Source organism: Ostrinia furnacalis, unplaced genomic scaffold (assembly GCF_004193835.3).
Source record: "Ostrinia furnacalis isolate ACB-3 unplaced genomic scaffold, ASM419383v2 OfSCF5082, whole genome shotgun sequence".
Lineage (NCBI taxonomy): Eukaryota > Metazoa > Arthropoda > Insecta > Lepidoptera > Crambidae > Ostrinia > Ostrinia furnacalis.
The window spans coordinates 443,000-470,337 of NW_021135321.1; the positions used below are offsets into that span (position 1 = coordinate 443,000).

The window sequence follows — 27,338 nt, forward strand, 5'->3', positions numbered from 1 at the left end:
ATATGGATCAGATTTTGAGATGTTCACTACCTCTTAAGTAAGTCAATGTGTCTCTTTCTCTGTTTAGTAAATAAATGGAGACCGTGTAACATTAGAGAAAAGGAGACACAATGATTTAGTTGTAAGGAAGTAACAATCTCAGCATCAACCCCAATGTATAAACAAATTAAACTTCTAACTACATTGTATTATACAGGCAAGTGGTTTACGGTTGTTTCATGGTACAAAAATATTACTTAACTACAGAATGTTATTGTATATAACGGTCACATTCAATTTGAGATCCACTAAAAATCAGTGCACCATATAACTAAATCATAAGAATTTGTTATACAATTATGAATTTAAACTACGTTCGGTGTTTATTTTTTTAACATTTAACTTGTATTAATTAATTATGAATGATTAGTTCGTTTATAAGTTTTAACACAACTTCACGTATCAGTGGCGCCATCTATTATCCCCATTACGTGTTTGCCCTTGATATTTCTATCAAGTCTTTTTTTGTAAAGTAACTTACACGAACTATTCATCCATAAAAAATAACACTTATGGAAGAAATATTTTAGTGACAGAACAACTAGTTAAAAACGCAGAGTAAATAGACAACCAGCCATAATATACGTCAAATAATTATCTAATTCTTCAATTTATACTCTAACCGTCTTAAATTTTGACAAGATTTTTTTAATCAATCATTCAATTTTATAGTTTTATGGCCATGTCTATAATATGTAAATCACAATCATTAAAGATGGAATAGAAATATTACTTGGCATATTTTACGGTTGTTCAAATACAAGTACAAATAAAATAATACAAGTACAAATAAAATGACTTACAAACCAAAGTCTGGGGGAGGGGGTTAGAATTAATTAGTCTAGTACAATCTTTAACCTATAATTTAAATAGAAAATCCAACGTTTATTTAAAAAAAACTTCTGCTGCGCCTAGTCTTTAATAAAAATCGTTTGGCGATAATTGCAATGCTTTTTACAAGCATGTGAATAAGTAAACTTGTCGTTAACGTTAGGTAAAGTACGTGGCATAATAAAACCACGACGCGTGGCCAAACATGTTACTTGGGCCACCTTTTATTGTTTTAATTAGGACAGAATTGACGTAAGCGTCCAATTGGATGAAATTTTTTGTCTATGGCCTGCCTCTTTAAGCTTTATGGCAATTTCAAAATAATATGATGGAATAGAAAAAAATATGATGTTTATTTCTCGCTCACATATTATCACGAGCAAGCGAAAGTTAAATGGACTTATTTTTAAAAAAATTAACAGTTTTATACATTTCACTTTTTCCAATTTTTTACATAATCCCAAAGTTAAGGTTCCATTATCTTACCCGATGTATAATGCCAATTTAATATAAACATTTATTTATCATCATTTCTCTTTGGTCACAATGTCAAAAAATAATTTACTTAATTTCAAATTGACGTTATTTAACACAAGTTATAACAGAACCTTGAATTCAATACCCGTATACTGAAGTGAATCAGGATTTCCTTAGGATAAAATTAGAAATTTTGTAATAGAAAAACAGTAATTGATAGCCCAAAGGATTGGCAAGCTGAAGTGGCAGTGGTTTCATCACATTTAGCCGTAGAAATAAGGCATCTCGCTGTGTTTAGTTCAAGCCAATTTGTGTCTTATAACGTTAGGGGCAAAATACCTATATAGAAAAAGTATGCAATCCTTTTAGATTCAGTATACAGGGGTAGGTATTAATTTATTTACTTTATTGCACAAAAAAAGAAATGAACATGACGTATCGCTGTTGTTCATGCTGTTTTTCAACACACTTAATTTTAAAGTGATTCTTATTGCACTGATTTGAAAATCAATTTTGCAACACAAGAGGCCATTTCTACATATAATCACTGCCGAATCAATGTTGTAATGCAAAAATGGGTTACATTTTATAAAATCCTTGGACGTTTTATAAAATATTTTTTATTTGATTTTCCATGGATTTGCGTTGTAAATGCATATATTTTGTTTTTATAATCTATTTTTTTAATCTTAACAAATGTAACCTGGCCAGTGTGTTGAAAAACGTCGCATAAAACTCATTGGTTATTATACTCTCGTTTGTAAACCAAACTCGAGTATACCAACCATAGGTATGTCCCGATTTGCACTGCAAACACTGCTCTGTGCTCTACACTTCACAGTGAGAGCACTGAGCATTGACCGCAGTGCTATTTCGGACCAATGAAGGCTATCGTTTTTGTACTTAACAGTTGGCACCACTGGCGATTGACACGACTCGCTTCTACAGTGGCGCCATCCTGTGAGTCTAGACAAAGTGCAAATTATAATCGCAAACCAGTCAAAAGTGGTCGAAAAGCCCCTTTTTTGTATGGAGTTTTGACGGATTCGATTTTCGATTCGATCAAAAAGTGCGTTTTGTCTAGGGGGGCTGGTGAGTGCAAATGCACCACTGTCTTCGCCACTAGCAAGTTACTTATGGGCTTTTTTCAAATTAGACGTTTCGAGACGGACGTTCGACGTCCGTTTGCAACATCGCACACTCTGTTGGTAATGAGGGCTATCGTTTTTATACTTAACAGTTGGCACCCTTGGCGATTGACAGGACCTTACTCTACAGTGGCGCCATCTTGATGAGTGCAAATGCGATAGTCCTTCTACCACTTTTGCGCTCACCAGTTGGTGCCACTGTCTTCGCTACTAGCAAGTGACAGGACCTTACTCTACAGTGGCGCTAACTGGTGAGCGCTAAAACGATAGCCCTCATTGACTGTCATTTTTATTCCAACGCAGTTGTCATACAATTTTCAGTATGCGGTCCTACGACGACAAACGTCCGTCTCAAAACCTCTAATTTGAAAGAGCTCATACTCTACAGTTAGTTAGTTGGAGCTGCAACAAGTTATGCTGTGTAACCTGCTTTAGATGCTTTGTATGTTGTGGTTGTGTCCCTGTTTTGTGCACCAAATAAAATAAATAAAATAAAAAGTGGCGTTGACTGGTGATCTAAAACGATAGCCCTCAATCAGCACACCTGTATCATAACGTAGTATTACATTTGCGGGTCAGTTGACCCAGCCCAGCCATTGCCATAGAGCTTAGCAGGCGCGCGCCGCATCACGTGAGGCGGCACGAGGGCAGGCGACCGCACGACGAGTGCCAGCGGCGCTTCTGCCGCGTCGACTCGCCGTCCGATAACTCGGCCGTTGACATCGTCCGGGAACCGCCGTCGCCTAACTCTGGAAGTAATGAAAACAAGTGAGTATTCTGGGATGAATAAACTGTAGGTCCAGATTTACTGAGTGCCTGAGGTATGGGAGCGGCACGGAAGGGTAGCATTGACATATTGACGTGACGAAGCAAACAGAACTGTGGGCATAGCGTGAGTTTACATCAGGGATGTTATGGATATCCGTCACCGTAACGGAAACTACGAACGAACGAACGATAGCATTATATGTAAAGGCATAACAGCCTGATTTACCTTTATAATGCCATCTAGTATCAATTTTTATTTTTTTTATTACTTTTTATTTGATGTAGTGTGCGGCCATGATGAATGAACCGTGTTGGACAACTATTGAAAATTGCATTTTAAAGCACAGATATCCGTAACCGTAACCGAAACTTTCGGATATCCGAAATAAAAAAATATTCATATCCGTAACCGACACCGGTTTAATATAATTCCTATATCCGTAACCGTATCCATAACCGAAACGACATATCCATAACATCCCTTGTTTACATCAAATGTATTCGATATCGAGTGCGTCATAAAAATCTATGAAGATTTTAGTTCTTGCAAGTGTCCGCTAGGGACGCTGTACAATCCGCCATACATTTAATGTCATTTTTTACGCAGTCGATATTGAATACGTTTGATAAAAACTCACACTAAGCCCCCTGAAACACATTTGAAGTCTCACTGACGTTTGACATCCCGTGCCGCTCCCGTTAAAGATACGAAGCATAGCCTGGTGCGAGTAAGCGTCATTTTCGAGACACACGAGTGCATAGTGACTCTGGCGACGGTCACACAAAAAAATCGGTAGCAAACATAAAAACAATAAAGAGCAGTCTTAGAAAACACGTGGTAAACCTCTTTGCTACCAAGTTTTGTATGTGACAGACACCAGTCTTTGGACTAACATGTAAAGAATGACTTGAGTTTTCTCATTTGTTGTTTTTTTTTTACAGAGTTAATTCACGTTACAAACTTTTAAACTGCTACGGAGCAATTATTTCATGTAGGTAAATTCTTAAGTTACTTTGTTAGTGTAGCAGCAATATCATTACAAGCTAATACTAGACAAGCTAATTAAACTAGCCAAATTAATATTAAGCACGCACGTGAACACGTGATACACACATTATTTGCAACTATTCGTTTCAGTTATTTAGTATGTTAAGGAAGGCCTTTTTAATATTCACGAAACAAGAATTTTACAAGTATTCGAACATTGTTTTGTTATATTTATACAGTTTTGACCTGGTGAGTTCATTCACTCTTTAGTTTTTAAACGGAATTAAACGCCGTAACATATGTGTCTTTCAGGAAAGGACATCATCCATTTTGGTCCAAAATCAAAAGTGCCGGCCAAAAAATAAAAGTGCTGTATTCTGATAGAATACGTCCGCCTTAGCATTTATTACTATGGCACCAAAGCTGTAGCACCACTGTGCATCGTAGTATTTGAGTTCTAAAAATATATGAAACGACTGACTTTGATCTCAAATACTACGACGCACAGTGGTGCTACAGCTTTGGTGTCATAGTAACAAATGCTAAGGCGGACGTATTCTGTCAGAATACAGCACTTTTTTTTTATTGGCCGACATTTTTGATTTTGAACAAAAAATGTATGCATAGTCGATGACTTTTAGATCTCAAATACTCGACGCACAGTGGAGCTACGGCTTTGGTGCCATAGTAACAAATGCTAAGGCAGACGTATTCTGTCAGAATACAGCACTTTTTTTTGTTGGCCGGCACTTTTGATTTTGGACCAAAAATATATGAAACGTGGATGATGTCCTTTTATTGTTTTAAATATGGCGCGAACATAACTTTATGCTAGTTTGCTAAAGGTCACCTCTTCAGTAATTATAATCACTGTTTATGAATCCTATCCGTAAGTATGTTACAAAAATATAATTATTGTTCTTATCTTTTAATATTAGTACGTGCACTTCTATTAGCTGATAAATGAGCACTCATTTAATATTACATTATTTCGCAGGCGCGGATCCACCGTTGTGGGCACTGTGGGCATGCCCACAACCCTAATTTGCTTGTTTTAATTATGATCTATTGAAAGATCGATAGGCTGATAATAAAAACGTCTGACTGATGAGCCTTTAAAAAATCGAGCGTGAGTTCGAACTCCAAGCCAACTCTCACTTTGCTAATTTTTGGTGGCTGTGCCCACAACCTTTTTTGAGGGCTGGATCCGCGCCTGTTATTTCGTTAGTAAAATTAACAGGTTTCATATTTTAAAAAGATAAATTAGAGCCACTTGAAACGTTTCTTGACGTTATCCAAAATCGTGCAATGTCAATCAATTAATAATGTTAAAGATGCGTTGTCTTTTCTAGCACCAAGGTATTGACTATTCATTACAAATGACTCATTGCGGAATGAGTTAATCAATTTCACCGCATCAATATTTATGATCGAACCCATTGTGCTTATTCAAGGGCGCTCGAAGCAGTATTTCGATTGTTAAATGTAAAAAGTAGGTAATAAATAAATATGTATAATAATTACTAAATATGAATCACGCGCATGCAGGGACCAACCTAACTCAATGAACAAATTCTAGCGCGGACTCTGCCGGCTACGCTTGCCACTTCCGATTCTGTAAAGTACAAAATATCTGAGACCCACTTTATACAAGTAGTGAAAATTATTATTAAAAAATAAATATTACCGATAATACACATTAGTTAACTTCAACATACAGTTAGGTATTAAGATATCACGAAAAAGCATTGTGATAAACATCTAATGTTCATCTCAAACGATCCTTTTTATGTACAAAGTTTTTACACATTCTATTAACAAATGTTGTGGACGCCCTCTGCCCCACCTAGGGGACATAGGACCTTAAGTCAAAGTAAGACATTGCAAAATGTTTGTCTCGAAGCGCTGGTACCTTAGGGCAAAAAAAGAATAAGACATGTATAGGCTCCTTAAGAGCATTTGACGATTTGTAAGTACTCATTTATTTAGTCTACACAAATAAAGATAATTTTGATTTTTTATTTCTTGCCTCCATACCCAGCAGAAGTACAAAAACGAATTATATCGTGCTATTTTAATGCTATAAATAAAAGAGGTGTAGGTAGGCAATAGGCATTGCGTATTTCTTTCCATTAAATAAGAGACGTCGTGTTTAACGATAAGAAATATATCCGCAGTTCCCAAAAAGACACAAATGAATAGGTATTTACGAATAAGTGTGCTCCTTACCATCAGGTTATTGAGGTCAGAAGCACAAAAAACAATGACAGTTATCTTTTACAAAAGGCTTTTACAAAAGGTAAAAGCAGTTGTGTTTTATTTTTTCTGAGCCCCGGAAATATTCCAGAGTCAATTATGTAAGAGACCTTCTCATTTTAGGTATTTTAAGATAGTCAGGGCCGTTATCCGCCAAAGCGAAGACGCAAAAAATAACAAAAAGATTATAACAACCAATACAATGTAATTATTTACACGTCCCGTTTCCACTCCGATTTGGTGGTGCATTGGTCACATCATCTCTACAGAACGTCTACTACTAAACATATTCCCCAATGATTGGAAGCGTCCTGCATCCAGCACCTTCTTACAGAATTTTGAGTCGTGGACCGTTTGAAAGTGGTCCAATTCCAGCGCCTTTTTGTCTCCGCTTTGATGGAATCGATTCTCTAGTTTCAGATCGCTTTCACATTTAGGCGTCAGAAGCGCGACAGCAACGCGGCGTCGGCGTTTTTATAATGTGAAGGCAGGCATCTGCTGTCCAGACAACTTATGACCGCAGTGGAGGAACACTATTATGTGGTAGCGATCCTCCTCAGTGAGGGCCGAGGAAGAAGACAAGGCATCTGCTGTCATATAGTATGATATCGGCAGCACGTCTGTCGNGCGTCTGTCGCGCTGCTAAAATCGCCTAAATGTGAATGCGCTCTTAGCTTGCCTTGAGTTATAGATCGTATTATCTACGAAGACGCGCCCCGCCAATTTTTGGTCGAGGGAAGCGCGGAGTGCGAGGAGTTTAATCCAAGAAAGCCGAGCGTCATTATTGTAGTGTGCGTGTGCACTCACGTCGAAGCTACCGTCGAGCTATTGGAACGCTGCCACGAAATTCCGATCGACCAGCAGATCAAGCGCCGCAAGTGGAACTGGATTGGCCACACTCTCCGAAGGGATCCCGATCTCATCCCCAAGCAGGCTCTGGATTGGAACCCCCAAGGAAAACGCAAGCGTGGTCGCCCCAAGCAAACTTGGCGGCGCACTGTGGCAGACGAGGCGAAGAAGATCGGCAAGACTTGGAGCGAGATCAAACACATAGCTCAAGACCGAAAGCGATGGAGGACTGTTGTGGACGCCCTCTGCCCCATCTAAGGGACATAGGACCATAAGTCAAGTAAGTCAAGTGTGCACTCACGGATATAATTTAGCGTGTAATGATAACACTCAAATATTAGCGGAAGAATGGTGGGGCGCATCTTTGTTGATGAAATGGAGTTTTCTTACCTTGTCTCAAGTCTCGTTCAGTGAAGTACTCCTGCGCGGAGGCNACGTCTGTCGCACTGCTAAAATCGCCTAAATGTGAATGCGCTATTAGCTTGCCTTGAGAGTTATGCCCGTTTTTACCATCAATCCCTTATTTTTAAGTGACCCCTATGGTAACTTATAACAGGAATTTTGTTTACATCGGGGTCAATAAAAAATTAGGGATTGATGGTGAAAACGGGCATTAGTGTAAGTTTTCTTATCGTGTCTCAAGTCTCGTTCAGTGAAGTACTCCTGTGCGGAGGCGTAGTGTCGCTCCACCAGGTAGGTGAAATTATAGGCAACGCGTTTGTCGCGCTGCTAAAATCGTCTAAATGTGAATGCGCTCTTAGCTTCCCTTGAGATTTAGTCCCAAGTTTTCTCACCGTGTCTCAAGTCTCGTTCAGTGAAGTACTCCTGCGCGGAGGCGTAGTGTCGCTCCACCAGGTAGGTGAAATTATAGGCAACGCGGCGTCTTTCCGTTCTATACATGGCCAGAACGCACCCATAGGAAACTGCTCGTGTATATTTCGGAGTGCCTGTTTGTAAATCTGTGACTCCAAACTATACACGAATTTTGCGTACTGATCGTGTATAGTTTGGAGGAGCTTANTGTAAGTCTTCTTACCGTGTCTCAAGTCTCGTTCAGTAAAGTACTCCTGTGCGGATGCGTAGTGTCGCTCCACCAGGTAGGGGATGACCGTGGAGGTGTGCAGCTCGTCGGAGCGTCTCGAACGCGGGCTCACCAGCCTCTCGCCGGCTTCTAGCGGCGGCGTCGCTTGCACCCACCTGCAAAGGTAAAAGGTGAAGGATACATCGAATACATGTAATCTTTGATCAGTGTGTTTACCATGAGTTCATGTTAAAGCCTGGTCCGTGAGCACGTAGAATTTTGTCCAATGACCCCAAGCTACCCATCCTTATCGCTCGCGCGTAATTATGTTGCTGTCGCGCTCGCACACTCGCTGCGGGCGCGCGTCGCACAGTCGCGATATAATTACGCGCGAGCGATAAGGATGGGTAGCTTGGGGTCATTGGACAAAATTCTACGTGCTCACGGACCAGGCTTTAGATGTGCTCGTTAGCGACTACGTAAAAAATGACATTAAAATGAATGACAAATTGTACAGCGCCCCTAACTAAAATCTTCTTAGATTTTTTCAGTCGCTAGCGAGTAAAGCTAACGTAAACTCATGGTAAGCACACAGGTGTCGATCCACTATTCTGGACACGACAACCTTATTTGACATTGACGTCATAGGTACTTTCACGGTATATTGAGATAGATAGGTTGAAATAAAAATAGACAAGTTATTGCACTTAGCCACAACCATTTTTGAGCCCTTGATCGGTACCTACTTGACTTTGTTTCCTTGAGTTATAATGAAGCAATCATCAAATATGTATCAGCTGATAAAGCTGAGGAAAATAACTAGAAAAAACAAAACATGATTCATTATTCAATGAACCTCGAAACATCGGGTAGCGAATTAACGAGTTAAGAACACTGGACGGAAGCCTCAACTTAGAAGGTGAGACAAAAATACTACGACTGGATAATATTAATTGTGAAATTGCAAATCTTAAGTTATTTTTTATCACGCAAATCGATACCTGTTTAGCATTTATGTGCTAGGTCGTTTAATATACTACGCGTACCTAAACGCTCTAAATAAAATTGAAGTGTAGGCAGTTATGTATTATTAAAGGCCGGTAGATCTATTCTCATAAATAAAACACTGGATACTCATCTTGTACATTATATTGCCTTATTTTAGATACAATTCATCACTTAGCACAAAAGCGCGCGGAGTCATCTCCGCGCGTCCCTCTATTCTGACGTTTGATTCTCGTGTGACATTGACGTATTGTCAATGTCACTATGACAGCATCACATTAGCTATAACGATACCGCTATTTTAACGTTTTATATTTTTCACAATTAACAGTTCGGCCTTCCTGCAATTCCTTCGCCCTCGAAGGTCTGCTCATGGCACACTTGACGCCTCGTATTGGGATCCAGCTGAGCACCTGGCTAGATCCACTCTGCCATCTCCACCACCATTCGCACCACACGCTGACCACCTTTGGTTCTGCTGAAACGAGAAATCATCACACAATACATCTATATCATCGTCACACGGTACATCTATATCATCACACAGTACATCTATATCATCTAGAAGCTCAGCGTGCTCCTCAATCAGTAGCGCCACGCCAATGGTCATACAGACGCTACCACAATTACACTGGTCAACNGTCATGAACGCCCGTATTCACAAACATTACTATGAGGTCTCACAGTGCGCCTCGACGCACAGGGTGACACACGAACTAATCACAGGGCTCTATTCAACGCTGTGCGTTCGATTTGCTGCTTCATTTAAGCAAGCATCGTTTGCGAATACGAGCGTTAAATAATGTATGATGGATTGTACAGCGTCCCTAGGGGATACTTTGAAGAACTAAAATTTTCATAGATTTTTTGACGCAGACGATATCGAATACGTTTGATTTAAACTTACACTACGCTCCCAGGTGTCGATCCACTATTATGAACACGACAACCTAATTTGACATGTGACATCAAAGTACTTTCACGGTACATTGAGATAGGTTGAAATAAAAATAGACAAGTGATTGCACTTGGTCGGGTGGCTGTGATACGCCCACGACATTTTTTGAGACCTGGATCCGTGCTTGACTTTGATATATTTAGTTATAACTAATAATGAAGCAATCATCAAATATGTATCAGCTGATAAAGCTGAGGAAAATAACTAGAAAAACAAAACATGATTCATTATTCAATGAACCTCGAAACATCGGGAAGCGAATTAACGAGTTAAGAACACTGGACGGAAGCCTCAACTTAGAAGGTGAGACAAAAATACTACGACTGGATAATATTAATTGTAAAATTGCAAATCTTAAGTTATTTTCCATCACGCAAATCGATACCTGTTTAGTATTTATGTGCTAGGTCGTTTAATATATTACGCGTACCTAAACGCTCTAAATAAAATTGAAGTGTAGGCAGTTATGTATGTAAAAGGAGACGGTCGACCCTGGTATCCGTTGCCACAAACATAATATTCTAGTCTAGTAATATCACATTAATTTAGTATTTGTATAAATTAATGATAACAGAACATACAAGATAATTGTAATAACAAAATTAGATCTACAATGTTACATTTAAAGAGGAAAACATTGACGTCATAATCTCCTGGGACTCAGCTTGATAAACAGGCTATTAACATACATACAATGAAATAAACAACCATTTATCTTGAGAACAGGTACTTAAGGTCAACTATTTTTCCAATAACAACAAGCAAACAAATTAATTTATGCTGTTTAAAACAAACAAATTTTAATGGCCTAATCAAAGGGCTTGCCTATTCAAAACTGGTTATAGTGATACAGACAAAGATTTTGATAAAAAATGAAATATTCAATTTATTTTTCTTTTCACTCGAATTCACAAGATGATGATGGTATTTTAAACTAATGATTAATCATAATTTGAATTATTATGATTTACGTAATGGAAAATAATTTATTAGTTCTGATTAGTGATAATGATTTTGATAAATTGGAATTAGTATAGATCGATTAATATTAATTATTAGGATTTTAGCATTTCAGATTCAAGGTTTATAGTGGATTATTCCGACATCTCTGAGGAAAGTGGATGGGCTAAATTATGGCACAAGGGCGCCTTAAAATCAGAGGCGAGGAAGCGCTGCACTCCGCGCTTGCCGCATCACTACTAGATTTCATACATTTTCTAGAAGCGCAGTCGTTGCGCCACTACCGTGACAGACGCGATGTGCGTTGTAGGGAACCGGTATACTTGTTGCCCTCATACGACAGAACCACTTTTTTATTCTTTCAGGTTACATAACCTTTGTAGATAATGTTAGGGTACGAGACCCAAGTATATTCACTCGTGTCTCTTAATTTCGTTTAGGGTCGACTTCATCTACAGGTCTAGTTTCAGCATGTGTGAGAGTAGCGCGCCGAGCGCTTCTAGCTACCAGTACACGTTGTCGCTCTCATACGCTAATGTAACCTTTGTGGACACTGTCTTAAGGTACAAAACCGTAAGTACACATACGCGAGTAAGGTCGGTCTCATCTTGGGGCCTAGCTTCTTATGCGAGAGTAGCGCACCGAACGCCAGCTCCCCGCGCCCGATCGCTTCTAGCAACCGATACACGTTGTCGCCCTCATACGTCAGAGCTTCTAATGTAACCTTTATGGACTAGAAAGACACTATACTCACGCGTGTCTCTTGGTCTCGTTGACGGTGGGCCTGCGCTCTGGCTCCCGCTGCAGCATGTGCGAGAATAACCCGCGAAGCGCCGGTACACGTTGTCGCCCTCATACGCTAATGTAACCTTTGTGGATAGTGCGTTAAGGTACAATATCCCAAGTATACTTACGCGTGTCTCTTGATCTCGTTGACGGTGGGCCTGCGCTCGGGCTCCCGACTCCCGCTGCAGCATGTGCGAGAATAACCCGCGAAGCGCCGGTACACGTTGTCGCCCTCATACGCTAATGTAACCTTTGTGGATAGTGCGTTAAGGTACAATATCCCAAGTATACTCACGCGTATCTCTTGATCTCGTTGACGGTGGGCCTGCGCTCTGGCTCCCGCTGCAGCATGTGCGAGAATGGCGCCCCGAGCGCTTCCAGCTACCAGTACACGTTGTCGCCTTCATATGCCAAAAGTGCCAGAACCTCTAAGGGGCCATCCATAAAGTACGTCACACGAATTTCATGATTTTTTGAGCCCCCCNCAAGTTGTTCACCACTTACGTGACCACAAGCCAAGTTACGGAAGGAGCATCTTATTCATTCGAGTCCATCATTTCTCGTACTTAAATAGTTTTCTGCGTCTCACATAGTTGTCAGCGTGGTTTCCATGACATTCTCTCTTCATCATATTCCATTATAATCATAGAACCGTGGGCGTTTTGTGATAACATTCGTGACAAATAACACGAAACATTGGTCACCTGGAACACTTTGAAATCACGTTACTATCATAGGTTTCAGATCTCACTTCTGAACTATTAAAGGCCGGTAGATCTATTCTCATAAATAAAACACTGGATACTCATCTTGTACATTATATTGCCTTATTTTAGATACAATTCATCACTTAGCACAAAAGCGCGCGGAGTCATCTCCGCGCGTCCCTCTATTCTGACGTTTGATTCTCGTGTGACATTGACGTATTGTCAATGTCACTATGACAGCATCACATTAGCTATAACGATACCGCTATTTTAACGTTTTATATTTTTCACAATTAACAGTATGTAAAAGGAGACGGTCGACCCTGGTATCCGTTGCCACAAACATAATATTCTAGTCTAGTAATATCACATTAATTTAGTATTTGTATAAATTAATGATAACAGAACATACAAGATAATTGTAATAACCAAATTAGAGCTACAATGTTACATTTAAAGAGGAAAACATTGACGTCATAATCTCCTGGGACTCAGCTTGATAAACAGGCTATTAACATACATACAATGAAATAAACAACCATTTATCTTGAGAACAGGTACTTAAGGTCAACTATTTTTCCAATAACAACGAGCAAACAAATTAATTTTTTGCTGTTTAAAACAAACACATTACCTAATCAAAGGGCTTGTATTCAAAACTGGTTATAGTGATACAGGCAGAAAGACTTTGATAAAAAATTAAATATTCAATTTATTAGGAAATATTAATTGTGATATAAATTTTTCTTTGCACTAGAATTCACAAGATGATGACGGTATTTAAACTAATAATAAATCATAATTTGATTAATTATGATTTATGTAATGGAAAATAATTAGTGATAATGATTTTGATAAATTGGAATTAGTATAGATCGATTAATATTAATTATTAGGAGTTAAGCATTTCAGATTCCAAACTTATCTCTTAAATAATTTTAAACTTGAAAATATCGTAACATGAACAAGAAAGCGATCCTTTTTCGTCCATAACGGTTTAACCTATGCGTAGACTACCGACTTTTAGTTGGCCTATAGTTAGTTCGGGCTGTAAATCAGTATGGAGATTTATGAAAGTGCGCACATTACACCGATTTGGTATCGGCCGATTCTTCATACAAATTAAAATCGGGCCCAACTATCGGCCGAAGTAGGTGGTCTGCACCTAGGCTTATAGTTCACGCTGTTATTTAATTAATTATTTTTTAAAAATTCGGTCACTTTTGAGGAAAGTGGATGGGTTAAAGGATTTCTCACACTGGATGCGTTCTGCAGTCTTCGGTCATGACCTGATGGAATGACCTGGTCAGTACCTGACCATAGGCCGTATCTATTGTAGCAAATCCTTTAAGGCATAAAACCCTCATCATCATCATCATCATCATTTCATCCACAGGACGTCCACTGCTGAACATAGGCCTCCCCCAATGCTTTCCATGTTGATCGATTGGTAGCGGCCTGCGTCCAGCGCTTCCCTGCTACCTTTACGATGTCGTCGGTCCACCTTGTAGGTGGACGTCCCACGCTGCGTTTTCCGGTACGCGGCCTCCATTCCAGAACCTTTCTGCCCCATCGGCCGTCAGTTCTGCGTACTATGTGCCCTGCCCATTGCCACTTCAGCTTGTTGACAAAACCCTCAAAAGGTGGGTCTAATCTCCGCTTAAGGATGTGCGAAAAAAGCGCACCGAGCGCCGGATCTTCGCGATCGATCGCTTCTAGCAACCAGTACACGTTGTCGCCCTCATATGCCCGAACCTCTAATGTAACCTTTATGGACTAGAAGGACACTATACTCACGCGTATCTCTTGATCTCGTTGACGGTGGGCCTGCGCTCGGGCTCCCGCTGCAGCATGTGCGAGAATAACCCGCGAAGCGCCGGTACACGTTGTCGCCCTCATGCGCTAATGTCACCTTTGTGGATAGTGCGTTAAGGTACAATATCCCAATGTAATGACGCGCGTAAGGTCGGTCTCATCTTGGAGTCTAGTTTCTTATGCGAGAGTAGCGCACCGAGCGTCGGCTCCTCGCGCTCGATCGCTTCTAGCAACCGGTACACGTTGTCGCCCTCATACGTCAGAGCTTCTAATGTAGCCTTTATGGACCCTAGAAGGACAATATACTCACGCGTGTCTCTTGATCTCGTTGACGGTGGGCCTGCGCTCGGGCTCCCGCTGCAGCATGTGCGAGAATAACCCGCGAAGCGCCGGTTCACGTTGTCGCCCTCATACGCTAATGTAACCTTTGTGGATAGTGCGTTGAGGTACAAAACCGTAAGTATACTGACGCGCGTAAGGTCGGTCTCATCTTGGAGTCTAGTTTCTTATGCGAGAGTAGCGCATCGAGCGTCGGCTCCTCGCGCTCGATCGCTTCTAGCAACCGGTACACGTTGTCGCCCTCATACGTCAGAGCTTCTAATGTAACCTTTATGGACTAGAAGGACACTATACGCACGCGTGTCTCTTGATCTCGTTGACGGTGGGCCTGCGCTCGGGCTCCCGCTGCAGCAAGTGCGAGTGTGGCACCCCGAGCGCTTCTAGCAACCAGTACACGTTATCGCTCTCATATGCCAGAAGTGCCAGAACCTCTAATGTAGCCTTTATGGACACTAGAAGGAGACTATACTCACGCGTGTCTCTTGATCTCGTTGACGGTGGGCCTGCGCTCTGGCTCCCGCTGCAGCATGTGGGAGAGCAGCGCCCCGAGCGCGGGCCCGAGCGCGGCGGGCGGCGGCGCCGGCTCCCCGCGCCCGATGGCCTCCAGCAGCCGGTACACGTTGTCGCCCTCGTACGGGTACCGGCCCGTCGTCATGTTGTACCTGGGGAGACGTCATAGTGCAGGGATGGCGAACCTTTAAGTTTGAACGTGCCACTAATTAAAAAAAAATTGAAGTAGTCATAGACACGTGCCATTAAAATTAACACCGAATGCTATAAAGTGGCACCACTGGTGAGTGACACGACCTTACGTTACCTCATAATCAAAACACATTATTTACTATTGAATTACTGAATTTGTGATTGGTGGCGTGCCCAAAATATTATGTCGCGTGCCATCATTGGCACGCGTGCCATTGGTTCGCCAACCCTGTCATAGTGACTTGAAATTGGAAGTTTTAAGCGCGGTTTCCACCAAAGCGGAGCGGTAAAATGTCGGGCCGTCAAATTTTTTTATAGAATTTGTCAGCCGCGGTGGCTAAGAGCGGAGCTGTGCGGAGCGGAAAGGAGAAGTAGAAATAATGAAATCTGATTGGTTATTCAAAACCACTTCTCCGTTCCGCTCCGCCTTAGTGAAAGAAAACCGGGCCATAGTAAGTTGCGATGGGTGGTGGACTGATGGCTGGATGATGTAGATTTATATGACCCTATTTTATAAATAAAAAACTAATTCAGTAGACACAACTAGTACAATTGACAGAGAGAGGAAAACTAATGTTGCCAGACAAACATTTAATGTTGCAACAGTATTCCACCTAGTTTGTCACCTTGGCGCTAGCCATGCTGGTCACCAGACCATCATCAGCCAGTCAATGTAGTCTCCAATACAGGAGCACAGGCTTCTCTAATCAACTCTAAGATACAATTAATGCAACGGCCTATTTTCCAATCACAACAATGAAGAAACATTCACATTGGACTATGCTAAGAAAGAATCGATAAAAGTAGCAAAGCTTAATTATAGTCTATTCTGAATGAACAGTTATCTTCAAGGATGTGTAATTGCAGGATTACTAATGTTTGGCCAAAAAACGTTTCCCAAATTATCACATCGCAAACAACGTTTCGCAAATTTTCATTTGGCAAAACAACTTATCGCAAACTTTTAATTCGCAAATGTCGTTTTTGGCATATTATTGTTTAGCAAATTATTGTTTGGCAAAGTATGTTTTGCCAAATGCTTCATTTGTCAAAAATATTTCACGACAAACTATTTACAAAATAATTTGATTCGTGCATAGAATGGAATACAGATTAGCTTGTGGTTATTATTTTGTTTAGTGGGTAGTTAATATAAAATTTGTTCTAAATTAATTTTCATATTTCATTCTTTTTATCGAAATTTCCAAATGATTCATTAACAATAGAGGTGATTCTAGCGCTCGGCGGCCGCTGCCGCGGCACGCTTCGCTCGCCTTCGCGCGTTAAGGGTCACTGTTCTAACCTAACCTAACCTACTATTTTCTGCAATACCTACCTACTTTCTGCAACCATACTATTTTCTTGTGTAAACCATGATCATCTGCCATATGCTTTGATTTGTGGGTAACGGTGGGGAAGTATGTGAAGTGTCAATTTGACCAAAGAGTCATTCCATCGTTTCGGGTGTTACGTTCGTACACACATATTCAACAATTTCATGTATTTTGAAATAGTATTTTAATATTGTTAGTGCCTTAATCTGTCCGTTTTTNAATACACTTTATTGCACACCAAACAAATTCAAATTCAAATATATTTATTCATAAAACATAGGTACAAATAACATAACAGAAGAAAAGGAACACACAAGGTACAATTAGGCGGTCTTATATGGCCAATTATAGGCGCAAATGGAAAACACCCCAACGTCTTCAATGTCAGTGTCAGTAGTGCTCCTACGTGTGTCGCCTGTGACACTGGCACCAGTCAGTCTACATTTAATTTGATCCCCGTCAATTTCGGTACTTTTCTCGTTAATTAACTCCTCGTTCTGGATTGACGCGTACTTTATTTCGTGCGGTGATCTGGTTTGTAATATTCCGGTATAAATTGAAGACTTTATGGAACGTCTGCCATTTTGACTGATGAATTCAAAAATCGTACTAATAATAAATGCCAAAGTGTGTATGTATGTTTGTTACTCTTTCAAGCAAAAACTTTTGATTCAACTTTACAGCATTATTGATTATACATCATATTAACTTATAAACTATAAATTTACTAGCTTTTGCCCTCGGCTTCACCCGCGTGAAATTTAGTGACACAAATCGGCATAAATTATAGCTTATAATAGGCTAGTTGCCTAAAAAAATTTTTTTAGTCCGTAATGTTTAATATCAAAAAATATTGGACACGTATATTTTTATTTGTCAATCTAACAAATAATTACATAGTTTTGGTGCGTTGAAGTTGCGCACGACGTCACAACGTGCGGCATTTTTAAGCAAGCGTTGACGTCACGGGCCTCTTCTTATGAACTTTGGGGCGCTTTATCTCTTTAAATTTTCATTAGTTTGAAAAAGTAAAAAATACGTGTAGAGTATTTTTTGATAAGTTAACTGACGGACTAATTAAAACTCTTGCTTTTTGACCCAGGCAACATCCCCATTATGTTAATCTGGGATACAAACAATAATACTGAAATATTTCAACAAAATTCGTTCAGTAGTTTTTGCGTGAAAGAGTAACAAACATCCAGATATCCAAACTTTCGTATTTATAATATTATAGTAAGGAAGTAGGATAACGATATATGACACGCTAAATTGACGCGGGCGAAGCTGTGGACAAAAAGTAGTATGTAATGTACTAACTAGAGGCAGTGGAGTTGGCTAGAAATAAATTAAATTAATTAAATCCGTAGAGCAATTAACTACTTATCCATTTATAACATATTGCAACTTGTAACCTGAGAAAAGAACTTCCGTGGTTGCCAGCAATTTGCCTACAAAGACCTACTGGTGCATACTTACGTGATAGGTTAAGGGAACGAGCCATCTAAGTTTAAAACTCAGTAAAACTCAGTACAACTCATTTATTTCTGTAAGTAGGCTTTAAAAAGCACTTTTACACGTCCCAGTATTAACCCTACCACTGCTTCAGGACAATAAATGGGCCAGTGCTGAGAAGAAGCAGCGCAAGAAACTCAGACACTATTGTCAGCCTCTTTTTCAAAGGTTTACAGATTTAGAGGTTAACGTAGCATAATTTTATTGACAAGGCAATTAATGTCATCAGGAGCACTTACACACTTGATTTCATTAAAATCGGGATCGCCTTCGTCAATAAATTATTATAATTCGCCATTATCTTATGCTGATTAATAGAAGATAACAAAATGTTGTGATCATTCGGTACCTAGGTGGAAAGCATAGAGTCGTGTCATAAAGCAGTCCCAAGATAAATTATTTAGTCAAGTTTGAAACCAATAATATGCTATAATGGGTTGCATTTATTTGAGACTTGTTTTAAATATAACTTAGAGGTATTTTAAATACCACGAATTCGCGATTGATGTTATTTTATACTTCGCTCTAGATAACTTAAAACTAAGTGAACTAAACCAAATATGCTTTGGCTTTCCAATAACCAATTAAAATCGCTATTATTGTTTGATTGTTCCAATAATAATTCAGGACGTGACTAGATTGCTCTATGATCTATATTCATTGACATTGTTTAGTTTAAGGACGATTACATGATCGTACAATGGATCAGTAATAGGGCATATTGTGCAAGGTGGTTAGACGACAAATTAAATCATTTAGGGCCGTATCAGGCGCCGTCGGGCCACCTTGAGTGTTGGCTATTAGCGGTTTTGCGAGTGCGTCGGTAATGGACAATTTGGGAGCATTAGACACCAAATTCGCATACGATATCGCATAAACCAAATAGTAGTATCGTTGCTCAAATGCTCATGTCCCAGCGGTGAGATCCTAGAGGGATACAGAAACGACTTGCAGCCTTGAGTTAACATACACCCTACCAAAAGCCAGATTCAGATTAAGAAGGTCCTGTAGATCTATAATGTGCATCACGATAAAATCTTACTAAGAATATTATTGACTAGCTTCCCCACCGCGGCTTCGCCCGCCTGGAATTTTTCGGTTTTTTTATAACCTATGACACTCAGCAATAATGTGGCTTTCTATTGGTGAAAGAATTTTTAAAATCGGTTCAGTGGATCCCGAGATAGTACAATTGAACAAATATAGGTACAAACACACAAACTTTACCTCTTTATAATATTAGTATAGATTTATAACAAACCTAAGCCATTTCTCGTCTAAAATTAATATAGTATCACGATACAAAACCTGATAAAACTCAAGCATAGGATTCATGTTTTTATTGAAAATATTAAAATTCCAACCGATCACATTGAACTTAAGAATCAGTCTGAATGTGAGTCTGAAGTTGCCAATAATGCTGACGCTAGGGCAAGTCTGTACCAGCCCTTACGTATGGTCGCAGTATGCAAATACATTATTATTTGCTTGGAACTGACAAACCAACAAAACGGTCTTTAGACAAAATCGTGAAAAAGTCAGAATCAGACTTCTTTGAGCTAGATAAAATACTATCGCAATATTTTATCGATTTTAGATGACAATTATTTATCATTTGAAATTGAAATGTATGGCTTGCAACAACATTAAAGTCATCCACGATAAAATTATATATCGCTTCATACATGCTCATAGAACGTGCATACTTCATTAAAGTTTCTTAACGCACTTACATAGTATCGTATGGAGGATACTAGTGAGTGCGCCTTCAAAAATTTAAGATGAAGACGATGAAATTTTCCTTCACTCTTTACATGCGTACCAATTGAATATTACGGTTAGGTCTTATTTAAATGGAAAAAATCAAATGAAATCGCGAGCTAGTGTACAGAGCGCGCCATCTATGCGCCCTCAGCGTTACCACTACGTCGCGGCGGCCGCGCTGTCTGGGTTCAAGTCGCCCTTCGTCATCGCCTACAGAGCAATATTGTAGAGCGTTTTGCTTGTTATATTCATTGAGCTATAATGTACTACGTACAGTAATATTACTTCAATGGTTATATTACGTATGTATACGGTAAATTCGCCATCGTCACTCTAAAGTAGTGTTGTATTATTTTTTATTATTATAAATTAGTAGTAGTGTAGACTAGCATTTTTTGTATTAGAGGTGGCAACAAAAGATGGATACCGTTTACAAGTAGATCTCAAAAATTAGTTCTTAGTTACATGCAATTTTTAATCCTATCATATTACAGCTCGCAGTTAATTTTTATGAAAGAAATTAATATTTTTAACTTGACATAAACATATACATAAAGTTGTGTACATATACAACGTAGTAACATTTACGGTATAAAAGGCAAGTTTGATGCCATATACACTGGTCATCATAAAAATCGACCCACCCGCGACAAGCACTTTCAAACGTATGCATCCCCACTTCCCACCAATATTACTATACTATATTACCATTTAAAAGCCTAGTTCTAAACTTCATTTCATTAAAGGAAAGGTTTTTACCCCAAAAATGTGTCTGTAGAAGAATCCAGAGTCACTTCTTCAAAAAATAGGTAGTTACGCTTGAGCCAACTTTTATGGCTATAAAACTGTTAAGTTGGGATTAATCGCTATCCATCTGTTAAAGAGGACATGTGAGATTTAAGATTGTGAATTAAGATTTAGCTTGAGCACGCATGCTCTTACTAAAAACCTCAATTCACTTGTCTCTATTCTTTCATACCGAAAACTGCGCGTGCGAAACCACGGGCATTGCTTGTTATACAGGGTGAAATTGCTAAGTGTTGCCTTTTTAGGTGCGACTCGGGATCAGTAAGATAATCGATTTACGTAAAGGAAACAACATTTTTTTTCATCGTCATCATCATTTCAGCCATAGGACGTCCACTGCTGAACATATTCCCTCAATGCTTTCCAAATTGATCGATTGGTAGCCGCCTGCGTCCAGCGCTTCCCTGCTACCTTTACTTTTTTTATATTTTATTATTTTTATCCGCTGCGTGCGGTTTCAAAATTGACTTACGTGGATAAGGGGCCATCCATAAAGTACGTCACACGAATTTCATGATTTTTTGAGCCCCCCCCCGTCCTTGTCACAGGTGGTCACATTTCTGAGACCCCCCCCTCCCTAGTGTGACGTCACATGTTTTGCAATTTCACATCGAAAAACTATTAAATTAAAACAGCAGTTCCGAATTAGGGAATGCAATCTCGATCTCGCGAGATCTCGGCCTTTTTAGCGAGCGATATTTCAAATTACGCGATTAGTACCTCTAGATATATTAGATTTTGAAATGTGATGTCACAAAACTTAGGACCCCTCCCACCCCTTGTCACACCATGTCACACTTTGTCGACCCCCTCCCCCCCTCTTTAAGTGTGACGTACTTTATGGCTGACCCCTAATTTACTTCGTTCATAGAAAAATACGCATAGACAGTTAACTGCAAAGCTTGATAGGTAGACAATTTGTGGTGCGCGAAAAGAAGCCTTAGCTTTTAAAACTTACGATAGGCACCCACGAATTACACTTTCTATTTTTTTTTCTCGAAAAATACAACGAATAAAAATAATTATGATTAAATTATATTGTCATATTGTTCTATAAAGCTTATCAAAAAATTTTGACAACACTGCAATTTCACCCTGTATTTTCACTGAAATTTTTGATTATGTAGACATCTATTGGTCGTTACCCGACTTATGATCGCATACGTCATGGTAGAGTGGGTCGTGGGTAGTGACGTAGGAAGCGCCATCTATAATTAGAGCGAGGAAGCACATATGACGTTACGCGCGGTCCATAGAGGCCTCTGTGCGTTTGCGCAGGACAATTTGCAAAAAAAAAGCGCCTGCTTTTAAATAAAGAAAGAGTGATCGAAAGTCATCACAGTGATATAATTTTTCTTATATTATATTACTCTTCATTTCTCCTGTGTATTGTATATTTTCATAATTAATATGTATCAATTTGTTAAAATAAACGTTTTTTTGTTTAGTTGAACGCGCTACTCTCAACAACTACTTCTACATAATAATAAATAATAAACATCCTTGGACATTTTACACTGCGCTTCTAGTCCCAAACTAAGCAAAGCTTGTACTATGGGTACTAGACAACGGATATAAACATACTTAAATACTTTTTTTTTTTTGTAAATACATACATATTATACATAGAAAACACCCAGTCCAATACAAACAAATATGTTCATGCACACAAATGTTTGTACTGTGCGGGAATCGAACCCACAACCTCCGGAATAGTAGTCCGTTTCGAACCACTACACCAAACGGCCGACATCCGATCGGCCGACATCCGATCGACATCCGATTTGAAAAGTTATTTTTATGTTGGATAGCCCCTTTATTGAGGAAAAAAGCTATAGGTTATGTACTATCACGCTACAATCTATAGTAGCATATACCTAATATGAAACTTCCGAAAACGGAAAAAAATATTCAAAATATTTTCACTCCTACGAAATCGCAGGCGTCCTAAAATTAAATCCAATAAATGAAATCAAATCCAAAAATTGTCTAAAACCCTCATTTTAGTTAATCTACCCACAAACTCTCCGCACAGCGTTACGTGCGAGTACAGAATCAGCAAATGTTAATCTACAAATCTGAATCACAAAAATTTGTTCACCAAATTTAACACTAAACTGCGAGCTTGTTGGCTAATTAGCGGCGGAAAGATTGTAGCAAAAACCACAGGGTACAGTCGGCAGCATAAACTGTTTTTGAGTTTTGTCGAACAAGTGGTTAAAAGGCTTTCAGGTTGGGATGTTTTTAAATAGTGACGATGGATGTAGTGAAGTTCAAAATTAAAATAAGTTTTATGAACTTTTTTTTTATTCAATCATGAAAGCAGCACTTCAACCTGTAAACTACCTTTTTGTTAGTTAGATATTGTGGTAGAAACAACAATAATTTTGCATTTTCAAAGAAACACAAGTATAGAGTAGATTATGTAGAGAAAACATTCTCGTTATAAAAAACTTAATTTTGAAAAGTATAATAATAGATATGCATTTCACAACGAGGATCATTTCGATTTTTAGCTGTAAATGCAGATTTATAGGGCTAAGAAATCCTTAATACACAGTGCAAAAATTTTTGTTCTACGACAAAAATTGACNGTAATTGCAATTTAATTAATTTATTTTAATTAGATTGTGTTATTTGAGACCAACATTTATTGATGATATCAATAAAAACATGATACTGCTTATATTGTAATTTAGTATGACCTACATTTAAAAATGTAACATGCCTCACTCAGCAGTAAATGAGTAACTTCCAGAAATTCTTTTGTAACACAAATTTTAATGTATTGGGCATAATGAAATCACTAATATAGTTCAGGTTTAGCATTGTGTATTGAAATTGTGACCTGAACATTTCTATCTACATAATAATGAAGTCCCTTGTAGTAATAATGTTGTATGAATGATATTATCAGGAAATTGTATTCTTATTTCTATTCTTGATTCATGAATCCTTCCAACAATACCGTTACAGTACCTACTTCTCAAGTTAACAAANCTTCTCATGTTAACAAAAGTATGAATTATGTATTTGGACTCAGTGGAAAAATATGTTTTACACTTACAATGTTACTCCACTGCTCCATATATCAACTTTGATGCCTGAAAATGTTTCTGCGCCATTGGCTATTTCAGGGGGCTGAAAGGCAGGAGAACCCTGTCCTGTATAACAGGTGTCTTCTGGAGAAAACATGTCTAGAGCCTGTAAACAAGTAATATGTTGATTAACATCAATGATGGACTGCAAAATAAGGAAAATTAAATATAATACAGACAAAGAGTGTACTTTTTATGATTCATACCTCAGCAACTCCAAAATCAGTTATTTTAAGTGTTTGGTCCAAGGTCAGAAGCAAGTTGCCCGGTTTTATATCTTTGTGGACGACCCCTTGCCCATGTAAGTACTCTAATCCGTCCAGCAGCTGTGTAAAGTAGTCATGCGCTTGTCGTTGGGGAAACTTTTTACCAGGACTTGATTCCAGCATATCCTATGAATAAAACACAGTAAATCATTAAAACATGCAACCAGTCTGTTAAATTAATCCTTAAAAGGTCAGTAGAAGTTTCAAATTAATTTATCCTGGCTTTACGCCATTTTTTTATAACTTCCTTTTAACTCATTTCTTGATGAAATCATTCGTACAAATCTCAAGCAATTGTGTAAATAAGACTAAGACTAACTGATAATTGATTCATTCATTGACTTACCTGTAATACACCTACACAAAACTCCATAACAAGGTACATTTTTTGTTTTTCATCATTATACATTACATCGACTAGTTCTATCACATTCCTATGTCTAAGTATTCGCAGTAATTGAATTTCTCTCTGTACATTTTGTTCACCGTTAGGTATTCTTCTCAGCTTCCGCTTCTTCAGTATCTTGACAGCCCGCCTGCACAGCGACTCGGAGTCTAGCATCTCCTTTACTTTCCCATACGAACCTTCCCCTAGAACATCTCCCATCACATACTTCCCAACCATTTTGCATTTTTTCTTCTTACTTCTGTATATGATATCAGCACTATCAACTCTATGAAAAAATAGGTTAGTTTGGTCTAAATTAAGATCTAAGTCTTCAATCTGTTCGTCGTCCAGCCAAGTTACCGAGTTTGGCTCGGGACTTCCTTCGATCAAGAAATTCTCCTCGCTCTCTTGCGGTGCAATGATGTTTGATACTTCATATTCCACATTTTCAGCATCTGGAAGACTTTCACTACTACTGATTTTCCTACACATTCTTGGATCCATTATCTATCAAAACAATACATTAGGAAAATTATCCGATCTATGCGTTTTGCAAGGCCTTTTGTCATTGAAAATAACCGTAGCTACGATGTAACACCTTTAATTTAATTTAAACATTTCTCAAAATTTATAACATAATGTCCAACTGGACTAAAGTAAAATATAAAATTAGCTTTTTATTTTATTGAAGGTAAATAAAATACGAGTGATCGCGCAACCACAAGACAAGACCACAGACAATTTGTATTTTTTTTTCTTAGCTACTTTGACACAAGTCATAGACAATATCATAATGCGTAGAATGAAAACAATCATTTATTATTCCTCGAGTACATAGCACATGGAGACAGCAAAGAAAAAAAGATACGAACATTGCACTGACTTACTTTTTGTGCCCATAACCATTCTGTAACGCAGTCCAGTCAAAGGCGCTCTGTGCCCGGCATTTTTAACTTCTCCAATACATTGGCGCTTCTTCACCAGTTGCGCTTGCGCTCCGTTTTTCATTCCAGCTGATAGTCTAAGATCCCGCTATACAACGACCTTCACCGAGATGCTTATTTGATGAAACATATTTTATATTCAATTTAACATGTCAATAATTATATTGCTTAAGGGTTGCCTAATTAATTTCAGTCCAGGATATGATTAATTAATCATTTAAAAAAGATTTTTTTTTAAATATTTCATCGGTTTGACTATTAAACAAACTCCATACCAATCGAAAGTATGAAGCCCATAGAATATGCAAACGTTAGGTTGCCTATTCTTTTCCAGTCATAACTCTCGGGTTGCCAGGGTATAGAGCGATTACGTAGTTTGCTGAGGAGTATCGTTTGGAAAAACAACATTTTTCAGTCTTGCCATACTTATTGCATTTTTCGCTGAATTTAGACCATTTCCGCGCCGAAACCCATTTTTACTTTTTTTATAACTTAAACCAATCCCGTGAAACAATTCCTTAAAACCACCCAAGTCCCAAAATTTTGTGGCCCCGTAGCTGCCAGTGTTGCCAGGTAATCGAGATAAAAATAGTCAAATGTCATTAGTTTGACCTATTTGCAGGAGGCGTCATCCAAATTTTGGACCAAAAGTCGTTATTTCCATTTTTTACATGTTTTGATCAAATCTTTCAAAGAATGGCAACACTGGAAAATTTTGTTTTTCCAAACGATACTCCTTAGCAAACTACGTAATCGCTCTATACAACTCGATTTTCCCAAATGTTGCCAACTGCCCAAAAAATGCATTGGAAAAATCAGAAATCTGAAACTTTTTACAAAATGACCGCTCACTCGGTCGCCATCTTGATTTTCTGAATTTTCGGATTTTTCCCATAATCTGGGTCGTATAACCGACCAAACCCCATTTTTGGATTTTTTCTGCCATATCTCCTTTTGTCCGTTCTTAACTTGGAAAGACACCCATGTCGAAAAAAATACTTTTCCCCGTAGCTGCCAGTGTTGCCAGGTGATCGAGATGAAAATGGTCAAATGTCATTTGTACGACCCTTTTGCAGGAGGCGTCATCCAAATTTTTGACCGGAAGTCGTTATTTCCACTTTCGACATTTTTGGACCAAATCTCCCAAAGCATGGCAACACTGGAGAAATTTCTTCACCCAAGCGACACCTCTTGACGAGACACACAAACGCCTCATACAACTCGTCTTTCCCAAATGTTGCCAACTACTCGAAAAATGTTACCTATCAGTTTTAATTTCACTTTACAAAATTCGACAACCGTCATTCAGGACTGATTTTTCGCAGGCAACCCTATACCACCGTGTTCATAATGAAATAATCTTTATTTTCATTTAAATTTGATTAAATTATCAGACCGATGCAAATCAATTTACCTGTTTATACCTGGCAACCCGAGAGTTATGACTGGAAAAGAATAGGCAACCTAACGTTTGCATATTCTATGGGCTTCATACTTTCGATTGGTATGGAGTTTGTATAATAGTCAAACCGTTGAAATATTAAAAAAAAAATCTTTTTTAAATGATTAATTA

At 38.7% G+C, this 27,338-nt stretch overlaps 1 protein-coding gene across 2 annotated transcripts; it reads right to left on the reverse strand.

Moving 5' to 3' along the window:
- Positions 1-2,735: 2,735 nt before the first annotated feature.
- On the reverse strand, positions 2,736-25,511 carry Lkb1 (Lkb1/serine/threonine kinase 11). Of its 2 annotated transcripts, XM_028315290.1 has the most exons (7): positions 24,780-25,325; positions 24,374-24,559; positions 24,137-24,273; positions 15,421-15,609; positions 8,393-8,553; positions 5,808-5,866; positions 3,220-3,244 (listed from the first exon to the last, which is right to left on the reverse strand). In XM_028315290.1, the coding sequence occupies exons 1-6, from the start codon at positions 25,323-25,325 to the stop codon at positions 5,808-5,810; spliced, it is 1,278 nt and encodes a 425-aa protein (XP_028171091.1). In that variant the 3' UTR covers positions 3,220-3,244. The 2 variants fall into 2 exon arrangements, with proteins under 2 accessions (XP_028171089.1, XP_028171091.1); XM_028315288.1 differs by lacking the exon at positions 5,808-5,866 and having other exon boundaries at positions 2,736-3,244; positions 24,780-25,511.
- Between the last annotated feature and the right edge of the window lie 1,827 nt (positions 25,512-27,338).

Bases quoted from the DNA above. Each gene is read 5' to 3' on its own strand.
- Lkb1 (XM_028315288.1), bottom strand. From the start codon at position 25,325: ATGGATCCAAGAATGTGTAGGAAAATCAGTAGTAGTGAAAGTCTTCCA. The intron at 24,560-24,779 runs GTAAGTCAATGA...TTTTATTCATAG, and splicing joins TTTGTGTAGGTGTATTACAG to GATATGCTGGAATCAAGTCC. The intron at 3,245-8,392 runs GTAAGAAGACTT...CATTACTTCCAG, and splicing joins TGAACGAGACTTGAGACACG to AGTTAGGCGACGGCGGTTCC.